Below are 23,851 nucleotides of genomic sequence, written 5' to 3'. Positions count from 1 at the left end.
TGTAAGTACTCACTGTAACACTGTTACGTTCCCCGTGGGGTCTAGTTTCCAAAATGGTATGCCATGTGTTTTTTTTTGCTGTCCTGGCACCATAGGGGCTTCCTAAATGCGGCATGCCCCCAGAGCAAAATTTGCTTCCAAAAAGCCAAATGTGACTACTCCTCTTCTGAGACCTGTAGTGCGCCAGCAGAGCACTTTTCACCCCCATATGGGGTGTTTTCTGAATCGGGAGAAATTAGGCTTCAAATTTTGTGGGGTATTTTCTGCTTTAACCCTTTGTAAAAATTTCAAATTTTTGGGAAACCAAGCATTTTAGGTACATTTTTTTGTTTTACATATACAAAAGTCGTGAAACACCTGTAGGGTTTTAAGGTTCACTTTACCCCTTGTTACGTTCCTCAAGGGGTCTAGTTTCCAAAATGGTATGCAATGTGTTTTTTTTTGCTGTCCTGGCACCATAGGGGCTTCCTAAATGCGGCATGCCCCCAGAGCAAAATTTGCTTCCAAAAAGCCAAATGTGACTACTCCTCTTCTGAGACCTGTAGTGCGCCAGCAGTGCACTTTTCACCCCCATATGGGGTGTTTTCTGAATCGGGAGAAATTGGGCTTCAAATTTTGTGGGGTATTTTCTGCTTTAACCCTTTGCAAAAAATTTAAATTTTTGGGAAACCAAACATTTTAGGTATTTTTTTTTTTTTTAAACATATGTAAAAGTCATGAAACCCCTGTGGGGTATTAAGGTTCACTTTACCCCTTGTTACATTCCCCAAGGGGTCTAGTTTCCAAAATGGTATGCTATGTGTTTTTTTGGTTTTTTTTTTGCTGTCCTGGCACCATAGGGGCTTCCTAAATGCGGCATGCCCCCAGAGCAAAATTTGCTTCCAAAAAGCCAAATGTGACTCCTTCTCTTCTGAGAGATGTAGTGCGCCAGCAGAGCACTTTTCACCCCCATATGGGGTGTTTTCTGAATCGGGAGAAATTGGGCTTCAAATTTTGGAAGGTATTTTCTGCTTTAACCCTTTGTAAAATGTAAAATTTTTGGGAAACCAAGCATTTTAGGTAAACATTTTTTTTTCTTTTACATATTCCAAAGTCGTGAAACCCCTGTGGGGCATTAAGGTTCAATTTACCCCTTGTTACGTTCCTCAAGGGGTCTAGTTTCCAAAATGGTATGCCATGTGTTTTTTTTTTTTTTTTGCTGTCCTGGCACCATAGGGGCTTTCTGTTACGCCGAGCGCTCCGGGTCCCCGCTCCTCCCCGGAGCGCTCACGGCGTCTCTCTCCCTGCAGCGCCCCGGTCGGTCCCGCTGACCGGGAGCGCTGCTCTGACATGGCCGTCGGGGATGCGATTCGCACAGCGGGACGCGCCCGCTCGCGAATCGCATCCCATGTCACTTACCCGTCCCGGTCCCCTGCTGTCATGTGCTGGCGTGCGCGGCTCCGCTCTCTAGGGCGCGCGCGCGCCAGCTCTCTGAGACTTAAAGGGCCAGTGCACCAATGATTGGTGCCTGGCCCAATTAGCTTAATTGGCTTCCATCTGCTCCCAGACTATATCTGCTCACTGCCCCTGCACTCCCTTGCCGGATCTTGTTGCCTTGTGCCAGTGAAAGCGTTTAGTGTGTCCAAAGCCTGTGTTACCTGAACTTCTGCTATCCATCTTGACTTCGAACCTTGCCGCCTGCCCCGACCTTCTGCTACGTCTGACCTTGCCTCTGCCTAGTCCTTCTGTCCCACACCTTCTCAGCAGTCAGCGAGGTTGAGCCGTTGCTAGTGGATACGACCTGGTTGCTACTGCCGCAGCAAGACCATCCCGCTTTGCGGCGGGCTCTGGTGAACACCAGTAGCCTCTTAGAACCGGTCCACTAGCACGGTCCACGCCAATCCCTCGCTGACACAGAGGATCCACTACCTGTAAGCCGAATCGTGACAGTAGATCCGGCCATGGATCCCGCTGAGGTGCCGCTGCCAAGTCTCGCTGACCTTCCCACGGTGGTCGCTCAGCAATCGCAGCAGATTGCCCAACAAGGACAGCAGCTGTCGCAGTTGACCGCCATGTTACAGCAACTTCTGCCTCTGCTACAGCAGCAACCATCTCCTCCGCCAGCTCCTGCACCTCCTCCGCAGCGAGTGGCCGCTCCTAGCCTCCGCTTGTCCCTGCCGGGCAAATTTGATGGGGACTCTAGACTCTGCCGTGGATTTTTGTCTCAATGTTCCCTGCATATGGAGATGTTGTCGGACTTGTTTCCTACAGAACGGTCTAAGGTGGCGTTCGTAGTGAGCCTTCTTTCAGGAAAGGCCTTGTCTTGGGCCACACCGCTCTGGGACCGCAATGATCCTGCCACAGCCACAGTCCAGTCCTTCTTCGCTGAAGTCCGGAGTGTCTTCGAGGAACCAGCCCGAGCTTCTTCTGCCGAGACTGCCCTGCTGAACCTGGTCCAGGGTAATTCTTCAGTGGGCGAGTACGCCATCCAATTTCGTACTCTTGCTTCCGAATTATCATGGAATAACGAGGCTCTCTGCGCGACCTTTAAAAAAGGCCTATCCAGTCGCATCAAGGATGTGCTGGCCGCACGAGAGATTCCTGCCAACCTGCAAGAACTTATCCATTTGGCCACCCGCATTGACATGCGTTTTTCTGAGAGATATCAAGAGCTCCGCCAGGAAAAAGACTTAGATCTCTGGGCACCTCTCCCACAGTATCCGTTGCAATCTACGCCTGGGCCTCCCGCCGAGGAGGCCATGCAAGTGGATCGGTCTCGCTTGACCCAGGAAGAGAGGAATCGCCGTAGGGAAGAAAATCTTTGTCTGTACTCTGCCAGTACCGAGCATTTCTTGGTGGATTGCCCTATTCGTCCTCCACGTCTGGGAAACGCACGCATGCACCCAGCTCACGTGGGTGTGGCGTCTCTTGGTTCTAAGTCTGCTTCTCCACGTCTCACGGTGCCCGTGCGGATTTCTCCTTCAGCCAACTCCTCCCTCTCAGCCGTGGCCTGCTTGGACTCTGGTGCCTCTGGGAATTTTATTTTGGAGTCCTTGGTGAATAAATTCTGCATCCCGGTGACCCGTCTCGTCAAGCCGCTCTACATTTCCGCGGTCAACGGAGTCAGATTGGATTGCACCGTGCGTTACCGCACAAAACCCCTCTTAATGTGCATTGGACCCCACCACGAAAGGATTGAGTTATTCGTCCTTCCCAACTGTACCTCTGAGGTCCTCCTCGGTCTGCCATGGCTCCGGCTTCATTCTCCCACCGTTGACTGGACCACCGGGGAGATCAAGAACTGGGACTCTGCCTGACATAGGAAGTGCCTCTCCCCCCCTCCCAGTCCCGTCAGGCAAGCCTCTGTGCCTCCTCATGGCCCCCGTCCTTGTGTCACCCTGCCCCGTGCCAAGCTTCACCCTCTGCCCTCCCTCCCCATTCCCACTCCTGCTGTACTCCCTGCCTTTGAGGAAACCCTCCAATCATTCCCGGTGTCCTCATCCCTTGGGAAGCAGTTACCGCACAAAGAAAGGGGGAGACCTAAGGGGGGGGTACTGTTACGCCGAGCGCTCCGGGTCCCCGCTCCTCCCCGGAGCGCTCACGGCGTCTCTCTCCCTGCAGCGCCCCGGTCGGTCCCGCTGACCGGGAGCGCTGCTCTGACATGGCCGTCGGGGATGCGATTCGCACAGCGGGACGCGCCCGCTCGCGAATCGCATCCCATGTCACTTACCCATCCCGGTCCCCTGCTGTCATGTGCTGGTGCGCGCGGCTCCGCTCTCTAGGACGCGGGCGCGCCAGCTCTCTGAGACTTAAAGGGCCAGTGCACCAATGATTGGTGCCTGGCCCAATTAGCTTAATTGGCTTCCATCTGCTCCCAGACTATATCTGCTCACTGCCCCTGCACTCCCTTGCCGGATCTTGTTGCCTTGTGCCAGTGAAAGCGTTTAGTGTGTCCAAAGCCTGTGTTACCTGAACTTCTGCTATCCATCTTGACTACGAACCTTGCCGCCTGCCCCGACCTTCTGCTACGTCTGACCTTGCCTCTGCCTAGTCCTTCTGTCCCACGCCTTCTCAGCAGTCAGCGAGGTTGAGCCGTTGCTAGTGGATACGACCTGGTTGCTACTGCCGCAGCAAGACCATCCCGCTTTGCGGCGGGCTCTGGTGAACACCAGTAGCCTCTTAGAACCGGTCCACTAGCACGGTCCACGCCAATCCCTCGCTGACACAGAGGATCCACTACCTGTAAGCCGAATCGTAACACTTTCTAAATGTGGCATGCCCCCAGAGCAAAATTTGCTTCAAAAAAGCCAAATGTGACTACTCCTCTTCTGAGACCTGTAGTGCGCCGGAAGAGCACTTTTCACCCCCATATGGGGTGTTTTCTGAATCGGGAGAAATTGGGCTTAAAATTTTGGGGGGTATTTTCTGCTTTAACCCTTTGCAAAAATTTGAAATTTTTGGGAAACCAAGCATTTTAGGGAAAAATTATTATAATTTTTTTACATATGCCAAAGTCGTGAAACCCCTATGGGCTATTAAGGTTCACTTTACCCCTTGCCCTTGTTACATTCCCCAAGGGGTCTAGTTTCCAAAATGGTATGCCATGTGTTTTTTTTTTTTTGCTGTCCTGGCACCATAGGGGCTTCCTAAATGTGGCATGCCCCCAGAGCAAAATTTGCTTCCAAAAAGCCAAATGTGACTACTTCTCTTCTGAGACCTGTAGTGCGCCAGCAGAGCACTTTTCACCCCCATATGGGGTGTTTTCTGAATCGGGAGAAATTAGGCTTCAAATTTTGTGGGGTATTTTCTGCTTTAACCCTTTGTAAAAATTTCAAATTTTTGCGAAACCAAGCATTTTAGGTAAATTTTTTTGTTTTACATATACAAAAGTCGTGAAACACCTGTAGGGTTTTAAGGTTCACTTTACCCCTTGTTACGTTCCTCAAGGGGTCTAGTTTCCAAAATGGTATGCCATGTGTTTTTTTTTTTGCTCTCCTGGCACCATAGGGGCTTCCTAAATGCGGCATGCCCCCAGAGCAAAATTTGCTTCCAAAAAGCCAAATGTGACTCCTTCTCTTCTGAGACATGTAGTGCGCCAGCAGAGCACTTTTCACCCCCATATGGGGTGTTTTCTGAATCGGGAGAAATTGGGCTTCAAATTTTGGAAGGTATTTTCTGCTTTAACCCTTTGTAAAAATGAAAAATTTTTGGGAAACCAAGCATTTTAGGTAAACATTTATTTTTTTTTTTTACATATTCCAAAGTCGTGAAACCCCTGTGGGGCATTAAGGTTCAATTCACCCCTTGTTACGTTCCTCAAGGGGTCTAGTTTCCAAAATGGTATGCCATGTTTTTTTTTTTTTTTTTGCTGTCCTGGCACCATAGGGGCTTTCTAAATGTGGCATGCCCCCAGAGCAAAATTTGCTTCAAAAAAGCCAAATGTGACTACTCCTCTTCTGAGACCTGTAGTGCGCCGGAAGAGCACTTTTCACCCCCATATGGGGTGTTTTCTGAATCGGGAGAAATTGGGCTTCAAATTTTGGGGGGTATTTTCTGCTTTAACCCTTTGCAAAAATTTGAAATTTTTGGGAAACCAAGCATTTTAGGTAAAAATTATTATAATTTTTTTTACATATGCCAAAGTCGTGAAACCCCTATGGGCTATTAAGGTTCACTTTACCCCTTGCCCTTGTTACATTCCCCAAGGGGTCTAGTTTCCAAAATGGTATGCCATGTGTTTTTTTTTTTGCTGTCCTGGCACCATAGGGGCTTCCTAAATGCGGCATGCCCCCAGAGCAAAATTTGCTTCCAAAAAGCCAAATGTGACTACTCCTCTTCTGAGACCTGTAGTGTGCCGGAAGAGCACTTTTCACCCCCATATGGGGTGTTTTCTGAATCGGGAGAAATTGGGCTTAAAATTTTGGGGGGTATTTTCTGCTTTAACCCTTTGTAAAAATGTGACATTTTTGGGAAACCAAGCATTTTAGGTAATTCTTTTTTTTTTTTACATATGTAAAAGTCGTGAAACCCCTGTGGGGTATTAAGGTTCACTTTACCCCTTGTTACATTCCCCAAGGGGTCTAGTTTCCAAAATGGTATGCCATGTGGGTTTTTTTTTTTTTTTTTTTTGCTGTCCTGGCACCATAGGGGCTTCCTATATGCGGCATGCCCCCAGAGCAAAATTTGCTTCCAAAAAGCCAAATGTGACTCCTTCTCTTCTGAGACCTGTAGTGCGCCAGCAGAGCACTTTTCACCCCCATATGTGGTGTTTTCTGAATCGGGAGAAATTGGGCTTCAAATTTTGGGGGGTATTTTCTGCTTTAACCCTTTGTAAAAATGTAAAATTTTTGGGAAACCAAGCATTTTAGGTAAAAATTATTATTATTTTTTTTACATATGCCAAAGTCGTGAAACCCCTGTGGGGTATTAAGGTTCACTTTACCCCTTGTTACATTCCCCAAGGGGTCTAATTTCCAAAATGGTATGCCATGTGTTTTTTTTTTTACTGTCCTGGAACCATAGGGGCTTCCTAAATGAGTCATGCCCCCAGAGCAAAATTTGCTTCCAAAAAGCCAAATGTGACTCCTTCCCTTCTGAGACCTGTAGTGCGCCAGCAGAGCTCTTTTCACCCCCATATGGGGTGTTTTCAGAATCGGGAGAAATTGGGCTTCAAATTTTGGGGGGTATTTTCTTCTTTAACCCTTTGTAAACATGTAAAATTTTTGGGAAACCAAGCATTTTAGGTAAAATTATTATTATTTTTTTACATTTGCAAAAGTCATGAAACACCTGTGGGGTATTAAGGCTCACTTTATCCCATGTTACATTCCCCGAGGGGTCTAGTTTCCAAAATGGTATGCCATGTGTTTTTTTTTTGCTGTTTTGACACCCTAGGGGCTTCCTAAAGGTGACATGCCCCCCCAAAAACCATTTCAGAAAAATGTTCTCCCCAAAATCCCCTTGTCGCTCCTTCCCTTCTGAGGCCTCTACTGCGCCCGCTGAACACTTTACATAGACATATGAGGTATGTGCTTACTCGAGAGAAATTGGGCTACAAATACAAGTAAAATGTTTCTCCTTTTACCACTTGCAAAAATTCAAAAACTGGGTCTACAAGAACATGCAAGTGTAAAAAATGAAGAAATTCCTGTGAAACACCTAAAGGGTTAAAACACTGTCTGAATGTCATTTTAAATACTTTGGGGGGTGCAGTTTTTATAATGGGGTCATTTGTGGGGTATTTCTAATATGAAGACCCTTCAAATCCACTTTAAAACTGAACTGGTCCCTGAAAAATATCGAGTTTGAAAATTTTGTGAAAAATTGGAAAATTGCTGCTGAACTTTAAAGCCCTCTGGTGTCTTCCAAAAGTAAAAACTCATAAATTTTATGATGCAAACATAAAGTAGACATATTGTATATGTGAACCCCAAAAAATGTATTTGGAATATCCATTTTCCTTACAAGCAGAAAGCTTCATTAGAAAAATGCAAAATGTTCTTTTTTTCATCAAATTTTGGGATTTTTCACCAAGAAAGGATGCAAGTTACCATAAAATTTTACCACTATGTTAAAGTAGTATATGTCACGAAAAAACATTCTTGGAATCAGAATGATAAGTAAAAGCATTCCAGAGTTATTAATGTTTAAAGTGACAGTGGTCAGAATTGCAAAAAACGTCCTTAAAGTAGTACTCCGGCGCACACTTTTTTCCTTTTACCCCGCCTGGGCTGCAAAATAAAAGAAAACACACTTTCTCTTACCTGCCAACGAGCCCCCGGAGCTCCGGTATACTCCGATACAGGTGTTCGGTCCCCAGGCTGTATTCTTCTTACTTCCTGTTAGCCCGGCACGCCACACGGAGCTTCAGCCTATCACCGGCCTTAGCGATGTCCCGCCTTGGCCGGTGATTCCTCTGGAAATCCTCAGTGTGAACGCACCAATACTGAAAGCATAGTACAGTATAACGGAAAAGTTTAAAAATAAAAAGTTTATCAATAAATAAAGTGAAAAAAAAAATTACTTTTTCCCAATAAAGTCCTATATTATCACCAAGAAAAAACCCAAAACCTATACATTCTAGGCATTGCCACGTTCAAAAAGTGAATAATGTTATTTATCCGGTATGGTGAACGCTGCAAGAATCGCAAATTTTTATCCAAAATCTGGAATAAAAAAAAGATCGAAACGTAGCATGTATTGCAAAAATTGTACCATATAAAGTACAGCTCGTGCCGCAAAAGAAAAGCCCTCACACAATGGTGGTGGACAAAAAATAAAAAAGTTATGGCTGTCAGAACATGGCAACACAAAAAAAGAGAAAAAAAGATTTTGCTGTGAAAAGGAAAAAGAACATAAAAACTATATAAATTGGGTATCATCATAATTGTACCGGCCTACAGAATAAAAATAACATAACTTTTTACCACATAATAATAAATAAAAAAAAACACCAGAAATTTTTTTTCACAAAAGTGCTCCATGAATCAACAAAAAATTACCACAAATATAAAGTACAGTATGTCACGAAAAAATATTCTCAGAATTGCGTCGCTAAGTAAGAGCATTCCAAAGTTATTACCACTTAAAAGGGTACTCCGGTGAAAACCTTTTTTCTTTTCAATCAACTGGCTCCGGAAAGTTAAACAGATTTTTACATTACTTCTATTAAAAAATCTTAATCCTTCCTGTACTTATTAGCTGTTGAATACTACAGAGGAAAGTCTTTTCTTTTTGGAATTCTCTCTGATGACATCAAGAGCTCAGTTCTCTCTGCTGATGTTATCATAATAATAAGTCTTTATTTATTTATTGTTGTCCTTAGTGGGATTTGAACCCAAGGCCCCAGCACTGCAAGGCAGCAGTGCTTACCACTAAGCCACCATGCTGCCCTTCGCATGCATCTGTTGCTAAAATGGACAGAGATGTCTGCAGAGAGCACTGTGCTCGTGATGTCATCAGTGTTCCAAAAAGAAAGTAATTTCCTCTGTAGCATTCAGCAGCTAATAAGTACTGGAAGGATTAAGATTTTTTAATAGAAGTAATTTACAAATATGTTTAACTTTCTGGCACCAGTTGATTTAAAAGAAAAAAGGTTTTCACCGGAGTACCCCTTTAAAGAGACACATGCCTTGGGCTTGGTCATTTAGGTAAAAACAGGCGGTGTTCTTAAGGGGTTAAAAATAAATGGGAAATATAAAGGAAGGATTTAAAGGAGTAGTCCAGTGGTGACTCAGTGGTGAGCAACTTATCCCCTATCCTAAGGATAGGGAATAAGTTGCAGATCGCGGGGGGTCCGACCGCTGGGGCCCCCTGCGATCTCCTGTAGGGAGCCCCGACAGCCCAAGGGAAGGGGGTGTGTCGACCTCCGCACGAGGCGGCGGCCGACACGCCCCCTCAATACAACTCTATGGCAGAGCCGAAGCGCTGCCTTCGGCAATCTCCGGCTCTGCCATTGATATGTATTGAGGGGGCGTGTCGGCCGCTGCCTCGTGCGGGGGTCGACACCCGCTATCTCGGCGGAGAGCCTGGCCCCCGTACAGAGAGATCGCAGGGGGCCCCAGCGGTCGGACCCCCCGCGATCTCAAACTTATCCCCTATCCTTAGGATAGGGGATACGTTTTTCACCACTGGACTACCCCTTTAAAGGCATTATCCAGGAATAGAAAAACAGAGCTAATTTCCTTGAAAAATCGCTCCCCGTCTGTCTCCAGGTTGGGTGTGATACTACAACTTCGCTCCATTCACTTCAATGGAACTGAGCTGCAGAATTTCACCCACCCTGGGGACAGACGGGGAGCGATTTTTGAAAGAAATCAGCTGTTTTTTCTATTCCTGGATAACCCACTTTAAAAGGTGAAGAGGTAAAAATCTAAATTGGTTTTCCGGGGTGTAAAGGGGTATTCCCATCTCAGACAAGGGCCCCTCTGCTTGTGGTGGCTGAGATTCTTTACAGCAGTGTTTCCCAACCTGTGGCTCTCGAGCTGCTGCAAAACTACAACTCCCAGCATTCCCGGACAGCCGAAGGCTGTCCGGGTATGCTGGGAGTTGTAGTTTTGCAACAGCTTGTCAGGGTGTAGACACTTCCGGCCATTTACCAGGATCACTCTAACGCTCGGTATGCGCAGCTTTCACTTTGACACGTTCTTCCCACTGCGCTTGCGCAGCGTCTCGTTTCTATGGCAACGAGCCGTTCCGTGTAAACAAAGCAGCATGGACGGCCCGGAGGATCCCGGCTATGATGATTACACGGTGTTCGCCGGGTCATCCGAACACGACGTGATGTGCAGCCGGATCTTCTGGAACTCGGTCACCCTGCAGCCTCCGCTGGAGTCCAGACTGGTGTCCGGGGACGTGGAGCAGAGGCTGAGAGCTGCCAGGGAGGCCAAGCCGCGTAAGTGTCTGGTTCACACCTAACCAAATGCGCCGCGATCATACCGATCATTCCAGTCCGATCTCACTGATCGATATGACGTGTAAAAGATCGGAGAGAAGGGAAGATGCATTAATATACTGCAGTAAGATGAAGTTTACTGCTCACACCTGAACTGTGTCCTGTATGGGTCCGATGTTGTCCAGAGGATGTGGCTGGATGGAGATTGTCCTCTGTAAACGTGCAGGTATAGGTACAACTACTACCCCCAACATGTACAGTGGGCTGTTGTGAGCAGCAAGCAACAGTGACTGCAGCAGCTACACAGTGATCTCCAAACTGTGGACTTGTCCGGGCATGATGGGAGTTGTAGTTTCGCAACATCTAGAGGTCCACGGCTTGGAGAACACTGGTCTATGGGGTTAAAAAAAAACAGTGTCAGACAGTGAGGTCTCCAGCTTACATATAAATGTGTGTGATATATGTATATATATATTTTTTTTTTGGGGTGGGGAGTCTGGCACACTGGGGCAAGGACAAAAGTATGGGGGCAATTATAAAAAAAAAAAAAAATATATATATATATATATATAGATACACACAAGCTGAGTACCTGACGCTGCCCCGTTTTTCCTACCTAATCTCTGGGGGGAGGAAAAGCAACAAAAGAGGAAGCTTTTGTCCTCAAATCCCGGCCTCAAATCCTGACCCCATATCCCCTTTTCATATCCCAACCCCAAATCCCCTCCTCATATCCCATCCTCATATCCCATCCCCACATCCCGTCCCCATATCTCAACCCCCAATCAGGTCCTCATTTCCTGTCCCCATATCCGACCTTATATTCAGACCTCATATCCCATCCCTATATCCCATCCCCATATCCTGTCCCCATATCCCAACCTCATATCCTGATCTCATATCCCGTCCCCATAACCCGACCTCATATCCCATCCCCATATCTATCCCCATATCCTGACTGCATATTCCGTCCTCATATACTGTCCTCAGGTGGGGCTGAGTTGTGATGAAGATATTGTAAAATGAAAATAAAAGGGGTGTGGCTTAAAGGGTAGGTTTGTATTTGCAAGATGGGGCATGGTATGTGGGGAGGATATGGCCGGCCAACCAGACTGACACATGCACTAGGAGATGCAGAGTGGAGCTTATGGAGCAAGGTACCGGAAGTTCCATAGACTTGTATGGGACTTGAAACAAAAACCCATCCTTCACATATGGGGTAGGTTAGAGGTTAATTTAACTATCATATATTTTTATTTGACATATAAGTAACATGTGACCAAGTATTATCGAAACATCACCAGCTGTACGGCAGTTATGCTGGAACATACATTTCTCATAGATTTGCACTGGACTTTAAACAAAAACCCCGACCCTTACAAATGAAGGTAGGTTAGGTTAATTAATTTAACCCTATGTTTTAAGTGGACATATAAGTAACATGTGACCGAGTATTATCGAAATATCTCCAGCCGTTTGGAAGTTATGCAGTAACATATATTTCCCATGGGACATATGGGACTTTAAACAAAAACCCTGACCCTCGCAAAAGGGGATGAGTAAGGGTTAAATTACCTATCCTATGTTTGTTGTTGATATATAAGTAACGTGTGAGAAGTTTCATGTTAATATCTTTAGCCATTTGGAAGTTATGCTGGAACATACACACACACATACGGGGACATTTATCATTGTTGCTTTGGTAAGCAAGTTCTGTAGGCATTTTTTTTTTTTTTGCTTTAGTTTTGCTTATGTATGTCACATTTATGATACTATCACAGGGGGCTGATACATTGGGCTCATATAAGCAAAAACCAATAAATGACTTCAGAACACCAATTTGCAGCTTTGAAAAAAATTGGGAATCGACCGATTTCGATTTTTTTAGGGCCAATACCGATAATCTGCGACCTTTCAGGCCAATAGCCGATGACTTATACCAATATTCCGGTATAAATTATCGGCTATTCCACCCCCCCCCCACCCCCCTGGCCCCGCAGATCAATGTTTTAAAGGGGGCGCTTTAAATCAATGAACTGCAGCGGTTTTTGCGGAGCCAGAGACCACCGCCACCCACTTCTCTCCCCCTGTCTGTCCTGGGGTCCTCCCTAGTGCAACCAACACCACCGCTGCCCCATTGCCTCCCCCATCCCCGGTTTTATAATTACCTGTTAATAAAATGGTTAAGGAAGGCTTGTGGGGGAGTGTTTTTTTTTATTTATTTTTTTAAACATGTGTTTTTTTTATTTTCTTGACAGGCTTAGTAGTGGAAGCCATCTTATTGACAGAATCCATTACTAAGCCGGGGCTTAGCGTTAGCCCCAATTACAGCTAGCACTAACCTCCAATTATTACCCCGGTACCCACCACCACAGGGGTGCCGGGAAGAGACGGTACCAACAGGCCCGAAGCGTCAAAAATGTTGCTCTTGTGCCTAGATGGTAACAGGATGGCGTTATTTAGGCTGGGAAGAGCCAGTAACAATGGTCCTCGTCCACCCTGGTAACGTCAGGCTGTTGCTGCTTGGTTGGTATTTGGCTGAAAATAAAAATAGAGGGAACCTTATGCTTTTTTTTTTTTGCATCAATAATTAAATATAAAAAAAAAAGCATAGGGTTCCCCCTATTTTTATTCTCAGCCAAATACCAACCAAGCAGCAACAGCCTGACGTTACCAGGGTGGGCGAGGACCATTGTTACTGGCCCTCCCCAGCCTAAATAATGCCATCCTGTTACCGCCTAGGCCCAGGAGTGCCATTTTTGACGTTTCGGGCCTGTTGGTACCGACTCTTCCGGGCACCTCTGTGGCGGTTGGTACCGGGGTAATAATTGGGGGTTAGTGCTAGCTGTTTTTGTGGCTAAGGCTAAGCCCAGCTTAGTAATGGACTTTGTCTATAAGACAGCTTCCACTACTAAGCCTGTAAAGTAAATAAAATAAAAAACACATGTATTAAAAAAAATTTATTACAAAAAAACTGTCCCCCACTGTCGTTAACCATTTTATTAACATTAAACAAAGAAAAAACGCTGGTCATCGACGTAGTCCACCGAATCTGAAGGAGTCCACAGGATACACGTATCTGAAATGAGAAGAAAAAAAACCACGAAAGATAGGTTAATACATTTATTGTCACTCACACATCTCCTGCACCGCACAACTACAACTCCCAACATGCCTTTACAGTAAGGACATGCTGGGAGTTGTTGTTGTGCGGTGTGGGAGATGTGCGGGCAAGTGACAAGCTTGTCACCTGCCCCCTGCTGCAGGACTACAACTCCCAGCATGCCCTTACAGTAAGGGCATGCTGGGAGCTGTAGTTGTGCAGCGGGGACAGGTAACAAGCTTGTCACTTGCCCGCACCACACATCTACAACTCCCAGCATGTCCTTACTGTAAGGACATGCTGGGAGTTGTAGTCCTGCAGCGCGGCGGGTGACAAGCAAGCCAAGGAAGTAGGCGGTAATGCGCTCTGCTCCCTGGCCAGGGGTAATAAGAAAGTCACTGTAATTTCATATTACCCTCCAGGTCACGGAACCCAGCAGGAAATTTTACATTACAGTGAACTCCGCCGCACCGTAGCAAAGGGAGCCCAGGCTGACATAACTCTGCAGCCGCCCCGGGACTCCCTCAGCCGGCCGGGAGATGTGCAGGAGCCATCCCTGCCATCCCTCAGTGTGTACCACAGCTCTGAGGGATGGCAGGGACAGGTCCTGAACATCTCCCAGCCCAGCTGCGGGAGTCCTGGGTGGCTGCAGAGTTATGCCAGGCCGGGGCCCTTGCCACGGAGCCCTCGCTTCTAATGATGGGGACACTGATTTACATCCGTCTGCTCGCACCGCATATCTCCCGCCTGCTACAAGACTACAACTTCCAGCATACCCTGACTGTATGGGCATGCTGGGAGTTGTAGTCTTGCAACAGGTAGCAGACTGATGGGAGATGTGCAGCGTGGGCGGATGGGAGACAAGCGGGGGATGTAAATCAGTGTCCCCGTCTTTGTAAGGGAAGCGGGGAGAAAATATGACCGAGCCCAGGTGGCTGCAGAGTGATGCCAGCCCGGGCTCCGTTATAGGGTTGTAATATATTTCCTGCTGGAGCTGTGATCACGGCTGCCAGCAGGAAATATAAAAATTTGCTCTCCAAAGTCGTTTTGTAAGCCAAGTCCGGGCTGCCTTATATTTACGCTGTTTTGGAGGGGTTGCGACTTTTTGTGCGACTTTCACACTTGATAAATCCCTGACCACTGCGCAAAGTGAAAAATGAAATTCACTCTCGTAAGCTCTTTTGTAGTTTTTTGCTTACAACCAAAAGTCGCACAAAAATTTGCTTAGGTGCTCATACGATTTTTGGCGTGACTATTGTAACCAAAAAAAGAGCTCTACATCCCTTGATCAATGTCCCCCATTGAGTTTTATATATATATACAGTCATGGCCATAAATGTCCCCTGAAATTTTTCAAGAAAATTAAGTATTCCTCAAAGAAAAAAATTGCAGTAACACATGTTTTGCTATACACATGTTTATTCCCTTTGTGTGTATTGGAACTAAACCAAAAAAGGCAGGAAAAAAAGCAAATTGGACATAATGTCACACCAAACTCCAAAAATCGGCTGGACAAAATTATTGGCACCCTTAACTTAATATTTGGTTGCACCCTTTGGAAAAAAAATAACTGAAATCAGTCGCTTTCTGTAACCATCAATAAGCTTCTTACACCTCTCAGCCAGAATGTTGGGCCACTCTTCCTTTGTAAACTGCTTCAGGTCTCTTATTGGAAGGGTGCCTTTTCCCAACAGCAATTTTAAGATCTCTTCACAAGTGCTCAATGAGATTTAGATCTGGACTTATTGCTGCCACCTCAGAACTCTTTGTTGCCATCCATTTCTGAGTGCTTTTTGACGTATGTTGTGGGTCATTGTCCTGCTGGAAACCCCAAGATCTTGGATGCAAACCCAGCTTTCTGACACTGGGTTGTACAGTGCGACCCAAAATCCATTGGTAATCCTCAGATTTCATGATGCATTGTACACATTCAAGGTGCCAGAGGCAGCAAAACGACCCCAAAACATAATTGAACCTCCACCATATTTCACTGTAGGTACTGTGTTCTTTTCTTTGTAGGCCTCATTCCGTTTTCGGTAAACAGTAGAATGATGTGCTTTACCATAAAGCTCTATCTTGGTCTCATCTGTGCACAAGACGTTTTCCCAGAAGGATTTTGGCTTACTCAAGTTCATTTTGGCAAAATGTAGTCTTGCTTTTTTATGTTTCTGTGTCAGCAGTGGGGTCCTCCTGGGTCTCCTGCCATAGCGTTTCATTTCATTTAATTGCCGACAGATAGTTTGTGCTGACACTGATGCTCCCTGAGCCTGCAGGACAGCTTGAATATCTTTGGAACTTGTTTGGGGCTGCTTATCCACCATCCGGACTATCCTGCATTGACACCTTTCATCAATTTTTCTCTTCTGTCCACGCTCAGGGAGATTAGCTACAGTGCCATGGGTTGCAAACTTCTTGATAATGTTGCGCACTGTGGACAAAGACAAATCTAGATGTATGGAGATGGACTTGTAACCTTGAGATTGTTGATATTTTTCCACAGTTTTGGTTCTCAAGTCCTCAGACAGTTCTCTTCTCCTCTTTCTGTTGTCAATGCTTAGTGTGGCACACACAGACACACAATGCAAAGACTAAGTGAACTTCTCTACTTTTTATATGCTTTCAGGTGTGATTTATATATTGGCTGTATCTTGCCCCAGGTGAATTTTAAGGAGCATCACATGCTTGAAACAATCTTTTTTTCCACAATTTTCAAAGGGTGCCAATAATTTTGTCTGGCTCATTATTGGAGTTTGGTGTGTGTTACGCCGAGCGCTCCGGGTCCCCGCTCCTCCCCGGAGCGCTCGCTACACTCCTCTCACTGCAGCGCTCCGGGCCCGGGGCGCTGCGATACCGCCTCTGGCCGGGATGCGATTCGCGATGCGGGTAGCGCCCGCTCGCGATGCGCACCCCGGCTCCCGTACCTGACTCGCTCTCCGTCAGTTCTGTCCCGGCGCGCGCGGCCCCGCTCCCTAGGGCGCGCGCGCGCCGGGTCTCTGCGATTTAAAGGGCCACTGCGCCGCTGATTGGCGCAGTGGTTCCAATTAGTGTTTACACCTGTGCACTTCCCTATATCACCTCACTTCCCCTTCACTCCCTCGCCGGATCTTGTTGCCTTAGTGCCAGTGAAAGCGTTCCTTGTGTGTTCCTAGCCTGTGTTCCAGACCTCCTGCCGTTGCCCCTGACTACGATCCTTGCTGCCTGCCCCGACCTTCTGCTACGTCCGACCTTGCTTCTGTCTACTCCCTTGTACCGCGCCTATCTTCAGCAGCCAGAGAGGTTGAGCCGTTGCTAGGGGATACGACCTGGTCACTACCGCCGCAGCAAGACCATCCCGCTTTGCGGCGGGCTCTGGTGAAAACCAGTAGTGACTTAGAACCGATCCTCTAGCACGGTCCACGCCAATCCCTCTCTGGCACAGAGGATCCACTACCTGCCAGCCGGCATCGTGACAGTAGATCCGGCCATGGATCCCGCTGAAGTTCCTCTGCCAGTTGTCGCTGACCTCACCACGGTGGTCGCCCAGCAGTCACAACAGATTGCGCAACAAGGCCAACAGCTGTCTCAACTGACTGTTATGCTTCAACAGTTACTACCACAGCTCCAGCAACCATCTCCTCCGCCAGCTCCTGTACCTCCTCCGCAGCGAGTGGCCGCTTCTGGACTACGACTATCCTTGCCGGATAAATTTGATGGGGACTCTAAGCTTTGCCGTGGCTTCCTTTCCCAATGTTCATTACACTTGGAGATGATGTCGGACCAGTTCCCCACTGAAAGGTCTAAGGTGGCTTTCGTAGTCAGCCTGCTGTCTGGAAAAGCCCTGGCTTGGGCCACACCGCTCTGGGACCGCAATGACCCCGTCACTGCCTCTGTACACTCCTTCTTCTCGGAAATTCGAAGTGTCTTTGAGGAACCTGCCCGAGCCTCTTCTGCTGAGACTGCCCTGTTGAACCTGGTCCAGGGTAATTCTTCCGTTGGCGAGTATGCCGTACAATTCCGTACTCTTGCTTCTGAATTATCCTGGAACAATGAGGCCCTCTGCGCGACCTTTAAAAAAGGCCTATCCAGCAACATTAAAGATGTTCTGGCCGCACGAGAAATTCCTGCTAATCTTCATGAACTTATTCACCTAGCCACTCGCATTGACATGCGTTTTTCCGAAAGGCGTCAGGAGCTCCGCCAAGATATGGACTCTGTTCGCACGAGGCGTTTCTTCTCCTCGGCTCCTCTCTCCTCTGGTTCCCTGCAATCTGTTCCTGTGCCTCCCGCCGTGGAGGCTATGCAGGTCGACCGGTCTCGCCTGACATCTCAAGAGAGGACACGACGCCGCATGGAGAACCTCTGCCTGTACTGTGCTAGTACCGAACACTTCCTGAGGGATTGTCCTATCCGCCCTCCCCGCCTGGAAAGACGTACCCTGACTCCGCACAAAGGTGAGACAATCCTTGATGTCCACTCTGCTTCTCCACGTCTTACTGTGCCTGTGCGGATGTCTGCCTCTGCCTTCTCCTTCTCTTCTGTGGCCTTCTTAGACTCTGGATCTGCAGGAAATTTTATTTTGGCCTCTCTCGTCAACAGGTTCAACATCCCAGTGATCAGTCTCACCAGACCCCTTTACATCAATTGTATAAACAATGAAAGATTGGACTGTTCCATACGTTTCCGCACGGAGCCCCTTCTAATGAGCATCGGATCTCATCACGAGAGGATTGAACTTTTGGTCCTCCCCAATTGCACCTCGGAAATTCTCCTTGGACTTCCCTGGCTTCAACTTCATTCCCCAACCCTGGATTGGTCCACTGGGGAGATCAAGAGTTGGGGGCCCTCTTGTTCCAAGGACTGTCTAAAACCGGTTCCCAGTAACCCTTGCCGTAACTCTGTGCTTCCTCCAGTAACCGGTCTCCCTAAGGCCTATATGGACTTCGCGGATGTTTTCTGCAAAAAACAAGCGGAGACTCTACCTCCTCACAGGCCTTATGATTGTCCTATCGACCTCCTCCCGGGCACTACTCCACCCCGGGGCAGAATTTATCCTCTCTCTGCCCCAGAGACTCTTGCCATGTCTGAATACGTCCAGGAGAATCTAAAAAAGGGCTTTATCCGTAAATCCTCCTCTCCTGCCGGAGCCGGATTTTTCTTTGTGTCCAAAAAAGATGGCTCTCTACGTCCTTGCATTGACTACCGCGGACTTAATAAAATCACGGTTAAGAACCGCTACCCCTTACCCCTCATCTCTGAACTCTTTGATCGCCTCCAAGGTGCCCACATCTTTACTAAATTGGACTTAAGAGGCGCCTATAACCTCATCCGCATCAGAGAGGGGGATGAGTGGAAAACAGCATTTAACACCAGAGATGGACACTTTGAGTATCTGGTCATGCCCTTTGGCCTGTGCAACGCCCCTGCTGTCTTCCAAGACTTTGTTAATGAAATTTTTCGTGATCTGTTATACTCCTGTGTTGTTGTATATCTTGATGATATCCTAATTTTTTCGGCCAATCTAGAAGAACACCGCCAGCATGTCCGTATGGTTCTTCAGAGACTTCGTGACAATCAACTCTATGCTAAAATTGAGAAATGTCTGTTTGAATGCCAATCTCTTCCTTTTCTAGGATACTTGGTCTCTGGCCAGGGTCTACAAATGGATCCAGATAAACTCTCTGCCGTCTTAGATTGGCCACGCCCCTCCGGACTCCGTGCCATCCAACGTTTTTTGGGGTTCGCCAATTATTACAGGCAATTTATTCCTCATTTTTCTACCATTGTGGCTCCTATTGTGGCTTTAACCAAAAAAAATGCCGATCCCAAGTCTTGGCCTCCTCAAGCGGAAGACGCCTTTAAACGACTCAAGTCCGCCTTCTCTTCGGCTCCCGTGCTCTCCAGACCTGACCCATCTAAACCCTTCCTATTGGAGGTTGATGCCTCCTCAGTGGGAGCTGGAGCTGTCCTTCTACAAAAAAACTCTTCCGGGCATGCTGTTACTTGTGGGTTTTTTTCTAGGACCTTCTCTCCGGCGGAGAGGAACTACTCCATCGGGGATCGAGAGCTTCTAGCCATTAAATTAGCACTTGAGGAATGGAGGCATCTGCTGGAGGGATCAAGATTTCCAGTTATTATTTACACCGATCACAAGAACCTCTCATACCTCGAGTCTGCCCAACGGCTGAATCCTCGTCAGGCCAGGTGGTCTCTGTTCTTTGCCCGATTTAATTTTGAAATTCACTTTCGGCCTGCTGATAAGAACATTAGGGCCGATGCTCTCTCTCGTTCCTCAGATGCTTCTGAAATTGAACTCTCTCCTCAACACATCATTCCTCCTGACTGCCTGATTTCCACTTCTCCAGCCTCCATCAGGCAAACTCCACCAGGAAAGACCTTTGTTTCTCCACGCCAACGCCTCGGAATCCTCAAATGGGGTCACTCCTCCCATCTCGCAGGTCATGCGGGCATCAAGAAATCTGTGCAACTCATCTCTCGCTTCTATTGGTGGCCGACTCTAGAGACTGATGTCGTGGACTTTGTGCGGGCCTGCACTATCTGTGCCCGGGATAAGACTCCTCGCCAGAAGCCCGCTGGTTTTCTTCTTCCTCTGCCTGTTCCCGAACAACCTTGGTCTCTGATTGGTATGGATTTTATTACTGACTTACCCCCATCCCATGGCAACACTGTTATTTGGGTGGTCGTTGATCGATTCTCCAAAATGGCACATTTCATCCCTCTTCCTGGTCTTCCTTCAGCGCCTCAGTTGGCTAAACAATTTTTTGTACACATTTTTCGTCTTCACGGGTTGCCTACGCAGATCGTCTCGGATAGAGGCGTCCAATTTGTGTCTAAATTCTGGAGGGCTCTCTGTAAACAACTCAAGATTAAATTAAATTTTTCTTCTGCATACCATCCTCAATCCAATGGACAAGTAGAAAGAATTAACCAGATCTTGGGTGACTATTTACGACATTTTGTTTCCTCCCGCCAGGATGACTGGGCAGATCTTCTACCTTGGGCCGAATTCTCGTATAATTTCAGAATCTCTGAATCTTCCTCCAAATCCCCGTTTTTCGTGGTGTACGGCCGTCACCCTCTTCCCCCCCTCCCTACCCCCTTGCCCTCTGGTCTGCCCGCTGTGGATGAAATTTCTCGTGATCTCTCCATCATATGGAGAGAGACCCAAAATTCTCTCTTACAGGCTTCTTCACGCATGAAGAGATTCGCGGATAAGAAAAGAAGAGCTCCTCCCATTTTTTCCCCTGGAGACAAGGTATGGCTCTCCGCCAAATATGTCCGCTTCCGTGTCCCTAGCTATAAGTTGGGACCACGCTATCTTGGTCCTTTCAAGATTTTGCGCCAGATTAATCCTGTCTCTTACAAACTTCTTCTTCCTCCTTCTCTTCGTATTCCTAATGCCTTTCATGTTTCTCTTCTTAAACCACTTATCATTAACCGTTTCTCTCCCAAATCTGTTTCCCCCACTCCTGTCTCCGGCTCCTCGGACATCTTCTCCGTCAAGGAAATTTTGGCATCTAAAAAGGTCAGAGGGAAAACCTTCTTTTTAGTGGATTGGGAGGGTTGTGGTCCTGAAGAGAGGTCCTGGGAACCTGAGGACAATATCCTGGACAAAAGTCTGGTCCTCAGGTTCTCAGGCTCCAAGAAGAGGGGGAGACCCAAGGGGGGGGGTACTGTTACGCCGAGCGCTCCGGGTCCCCGCTCCTCCCCGGAGCGCTCGCTACACTCCTCTCACTGCAGCGCTCCGGGCCCGGGGCGCTGCGATACCGCCTCTGGCCGGGATGCGATTCGCGATGCGGGTAGCGCCCGCTCGCGATGCGCACCCCGGCTCCCGTACCTGACTCGCTCTCCGTCAGTTCTGTCCCGGCGCGCGCGGCCCCGCTCCCTAGGGCGCGCGCGCGCCGGGTCTCTGCGATTTAAAGGGCCACTGCGCCGCTGATTGGCGCAGTGGTTCCAATTAGTGTTTACACCTGTGCACTTCCCTATATCACCTCACTTCCCCTTCACTCCCTCGCCGGATCTTGTTGCCTTAGTGCCAGTGAAAGCGTTCCTTGTGTGTTCCTAGCCTGTGTTCCAGACCTCCTGCCGTTGCCCCTGACTACGATCCTTGCTGCCTGCCCCGACCTTCTGCTACGTCCGACCTTGCTTCTGTCTACTCCCTTGTACCGCGCCTATCTTCAGCAGCCAGAGAGGTTGAGCCGTTGCTAGGGGATACGACCTGGTCACTACCGCCGCAGCAAGACCATCCCGCTTTGCGGCGGGCTCTGGTGAAAACCAGTAGTGACTTAGAACCGATCCTCTAGCACGGTCCACGCCAATCCCTCTCTGGCACAGAGGATCCACTACCTGCCAGCCGGCATCGTGACAGTGTGCCATTATGTCCAATTTGCTTAATTTCCTCCCTTTTTTTTATTTATTTCCAATACACAGAAAGGGAATAAACATGTGTATAGCAAAACATGTGTTACTGCAATCCTTTTCTGTGAGAGATGCACCATTACAATGATACTATATATATATATATATATATATATATATATATATATATATCTATATCGTATATACTCGAGTATAAGCCGACCCGAATATAAGCCGAGGCCCCTAATTTCACCCCAAAATCCGAGGAAAAGTTATTGACTCGAGTATAAGCCTAGGGTGGGAAATACATCATCCCCCCTGTCATCATCCAGACCCCCGTCATTAACACCCTCATCATCATCACCCTGTCATCATCACCCCTTCATCATCACCGCCTGTCATCATCCCACCCCCCCCCTTCATCATCCCCTTGTCATCATCCCACAACCCCCCTTCATCATCCCCTTGTCATCATCCCACCCCCCCCTTCATCATCCCCTTGTCATCATCCCACACCCCCCTTCATCATCCCCTTGTCATCATCCCACACCCCCCCTTCATCATCCCCTTGTCATCGTCACCACATGTCATTAGCCCCCCCCCCCTTCATCATCACCGCTTGTCAAAGTCTGATACAGTGGTCTTCAACCTGCGGACTTCCAGATGTTTCAAAACTACAACTCCCAGCAAGCCTGAGCATCCATCGGCTGTCCGGGCTTGCTGGGAGTTGTAGTTTTGAAACCTCTGGAGGTCCGCAGGTTGAAGACCACTGCGGCCTTCGACATCATCCAGCCCCCCTCCCCCCCTCTCATCCCCTTTAGTTTTGTACTCACCTCCGCTCGGCGGGACGTTAGGGTGCGCTGGTCCGGTGGGGAGGTCGTCCGGGGGGATAGTGGTTCCGGGCTGCCATCTTCACCTTAGAGGCGTTGCCTTGACGACGACGCAGAGGGGCGTTGGTAATGAACGTCCCTCTGCGTCATCGTCAAGGCAACGTGACTATTTCGGGGCCGGGCCCGAAGCACGGAGAAGAGGCCCCCCGGTGAAGATGGCAGCCCGGAACCACTATCCCACCGGACGACCTCCCCACCGGACAGTCCTGCAGAACCGGGCCAGCGCACCCTAACGTCCCGACGAACGGAGGTGAGTACAAAACTAAAGGGGGTGAGAGGAGAGGAGGGGGCTGGATGATGTCGAAGGCCGCAGTGGTCTTCAACCTGTGGACCTCCAGAGGTTTCAAAACTACAACTCCCAGCAAGCCCAGACAGCCGATGGCTGCCCGGGCTTGCTGGGAGTTGTAGTTTTGAAACATCTGGAGGTCCGCAGGTTGAAGACCACTGAGGGCGGAGAGTTCATTCGAGTTTAAGCCGAGGGGGGTGTTTTCAGCACGAGTATATACGGTAAGTTTTATTTAGTTTTACTACTTTATCCCCTTAAGGACTGAGTGTTTTTTCCGTTTTTGCACTTTCATTTTTTCCTCCTTGCCTTTTAAAAATCATAACCCTTTCAATTTTGCACCAAAAAATCCATATGATGGTTTATTTTTTGCACCGCCAATTTTACTTTGTAATGACATCATTTTACTACCCAATCTATGGCGAAGCCAGAAATAAAATATTTGTGGGACAAAATAGAAAAAAAAATGCCATTTTGTAACTTTTGGGACTTCTGTTTCTACGCAGTGCATTTTTCTGTAAAAATGACACCTTATCTTTATTCTGTAGGCCCATACGATTAAAATGATACCCTACTTATATAGGTTAGATTTTGTTGTACTTCTGGTAAAAATCATAACTACATGCACCAAAATTAGTATGTTTAAAATTGTCATACTCTGACTCCTATAACTTTTTTTTATTTTTCCACATACGGGGCGGTATGAGGGTTCATTTTTTGCGTCGTGATCTGAAGTTTTTATCTTTGTTTTGATCAAACTTTTTGATCGCTTTTTATATAAAAATCATTTTTTTACAGTGGACTTTGAAAATCCAAATAGTAGCAGCAATTAATATAAATAAATAATG

General features: G+C 47.6%; 2 protein-coding genes across 6 annotated transcripts in view; one reads left to right on the top strand and one right to left on the bottom strand.

The window, feature by feature from the left end:
- The window catches only part of BTG4 (BTG anti-proliferation factor 4), a 93,230-nt gene extending 84,964 nt beyond the window's left edge, over window positions 1-8,266 (bottom strand). For both annotated transcript variants that reach the window (XM_056543788.1, XM_056543789.1), the window contains exon 1: window positions 7,743-8,266. The gene's annotated coding sequence lies outside the window, so the exon portion shown is untranslated. The remainder of the gene's footprint in view (window positions 1-7,742) is intronic.
- Window positions 8,267-10,082: 1,816 nt separating this feature from the next.
- The window catches only part of HOATZ (HOATZ cilia and flagella associated protein), a 67,727-nt gene continuing 53,958 nt past the window's right edge, over window positions 10,083-23,851 (top strand). For all 4 annotated transcript variants that reach the window (XM_056542406.1, XM_056542405.1, XM_056542407.1 and 1 more), the window contains exon 1: window positions 10,083-10,372. In XM_056542406.1, coding sequence (XP_056398381.1) covers window positions 10,099-10,372 — 274 coding nt within the window. In that variant the 5' untranslated portion in view covers window positions 10,083-10,098. The remainder of the gene's footprint in view (window positions 10,373-23,851) is intronic.

Source organism: Hyla sarda, chromosome 10 (genome assembly GCF_029499605.1).
Source record: "Hyla sarda isolate aHylSar1 chromosome 10, aHylSar1.hap1, whole genome shotgun sequence".
Taxonomy (NCBI): Eukaryota; Metazoa; Chordata; class Amphibia; order Anura; family Hylidae; genus Hyla; species Hyla sarda.
Note: the sequence above shows the minus strand (reverse complement) of the source record. Positions and strands in the feature narration are given on the sequence as shown.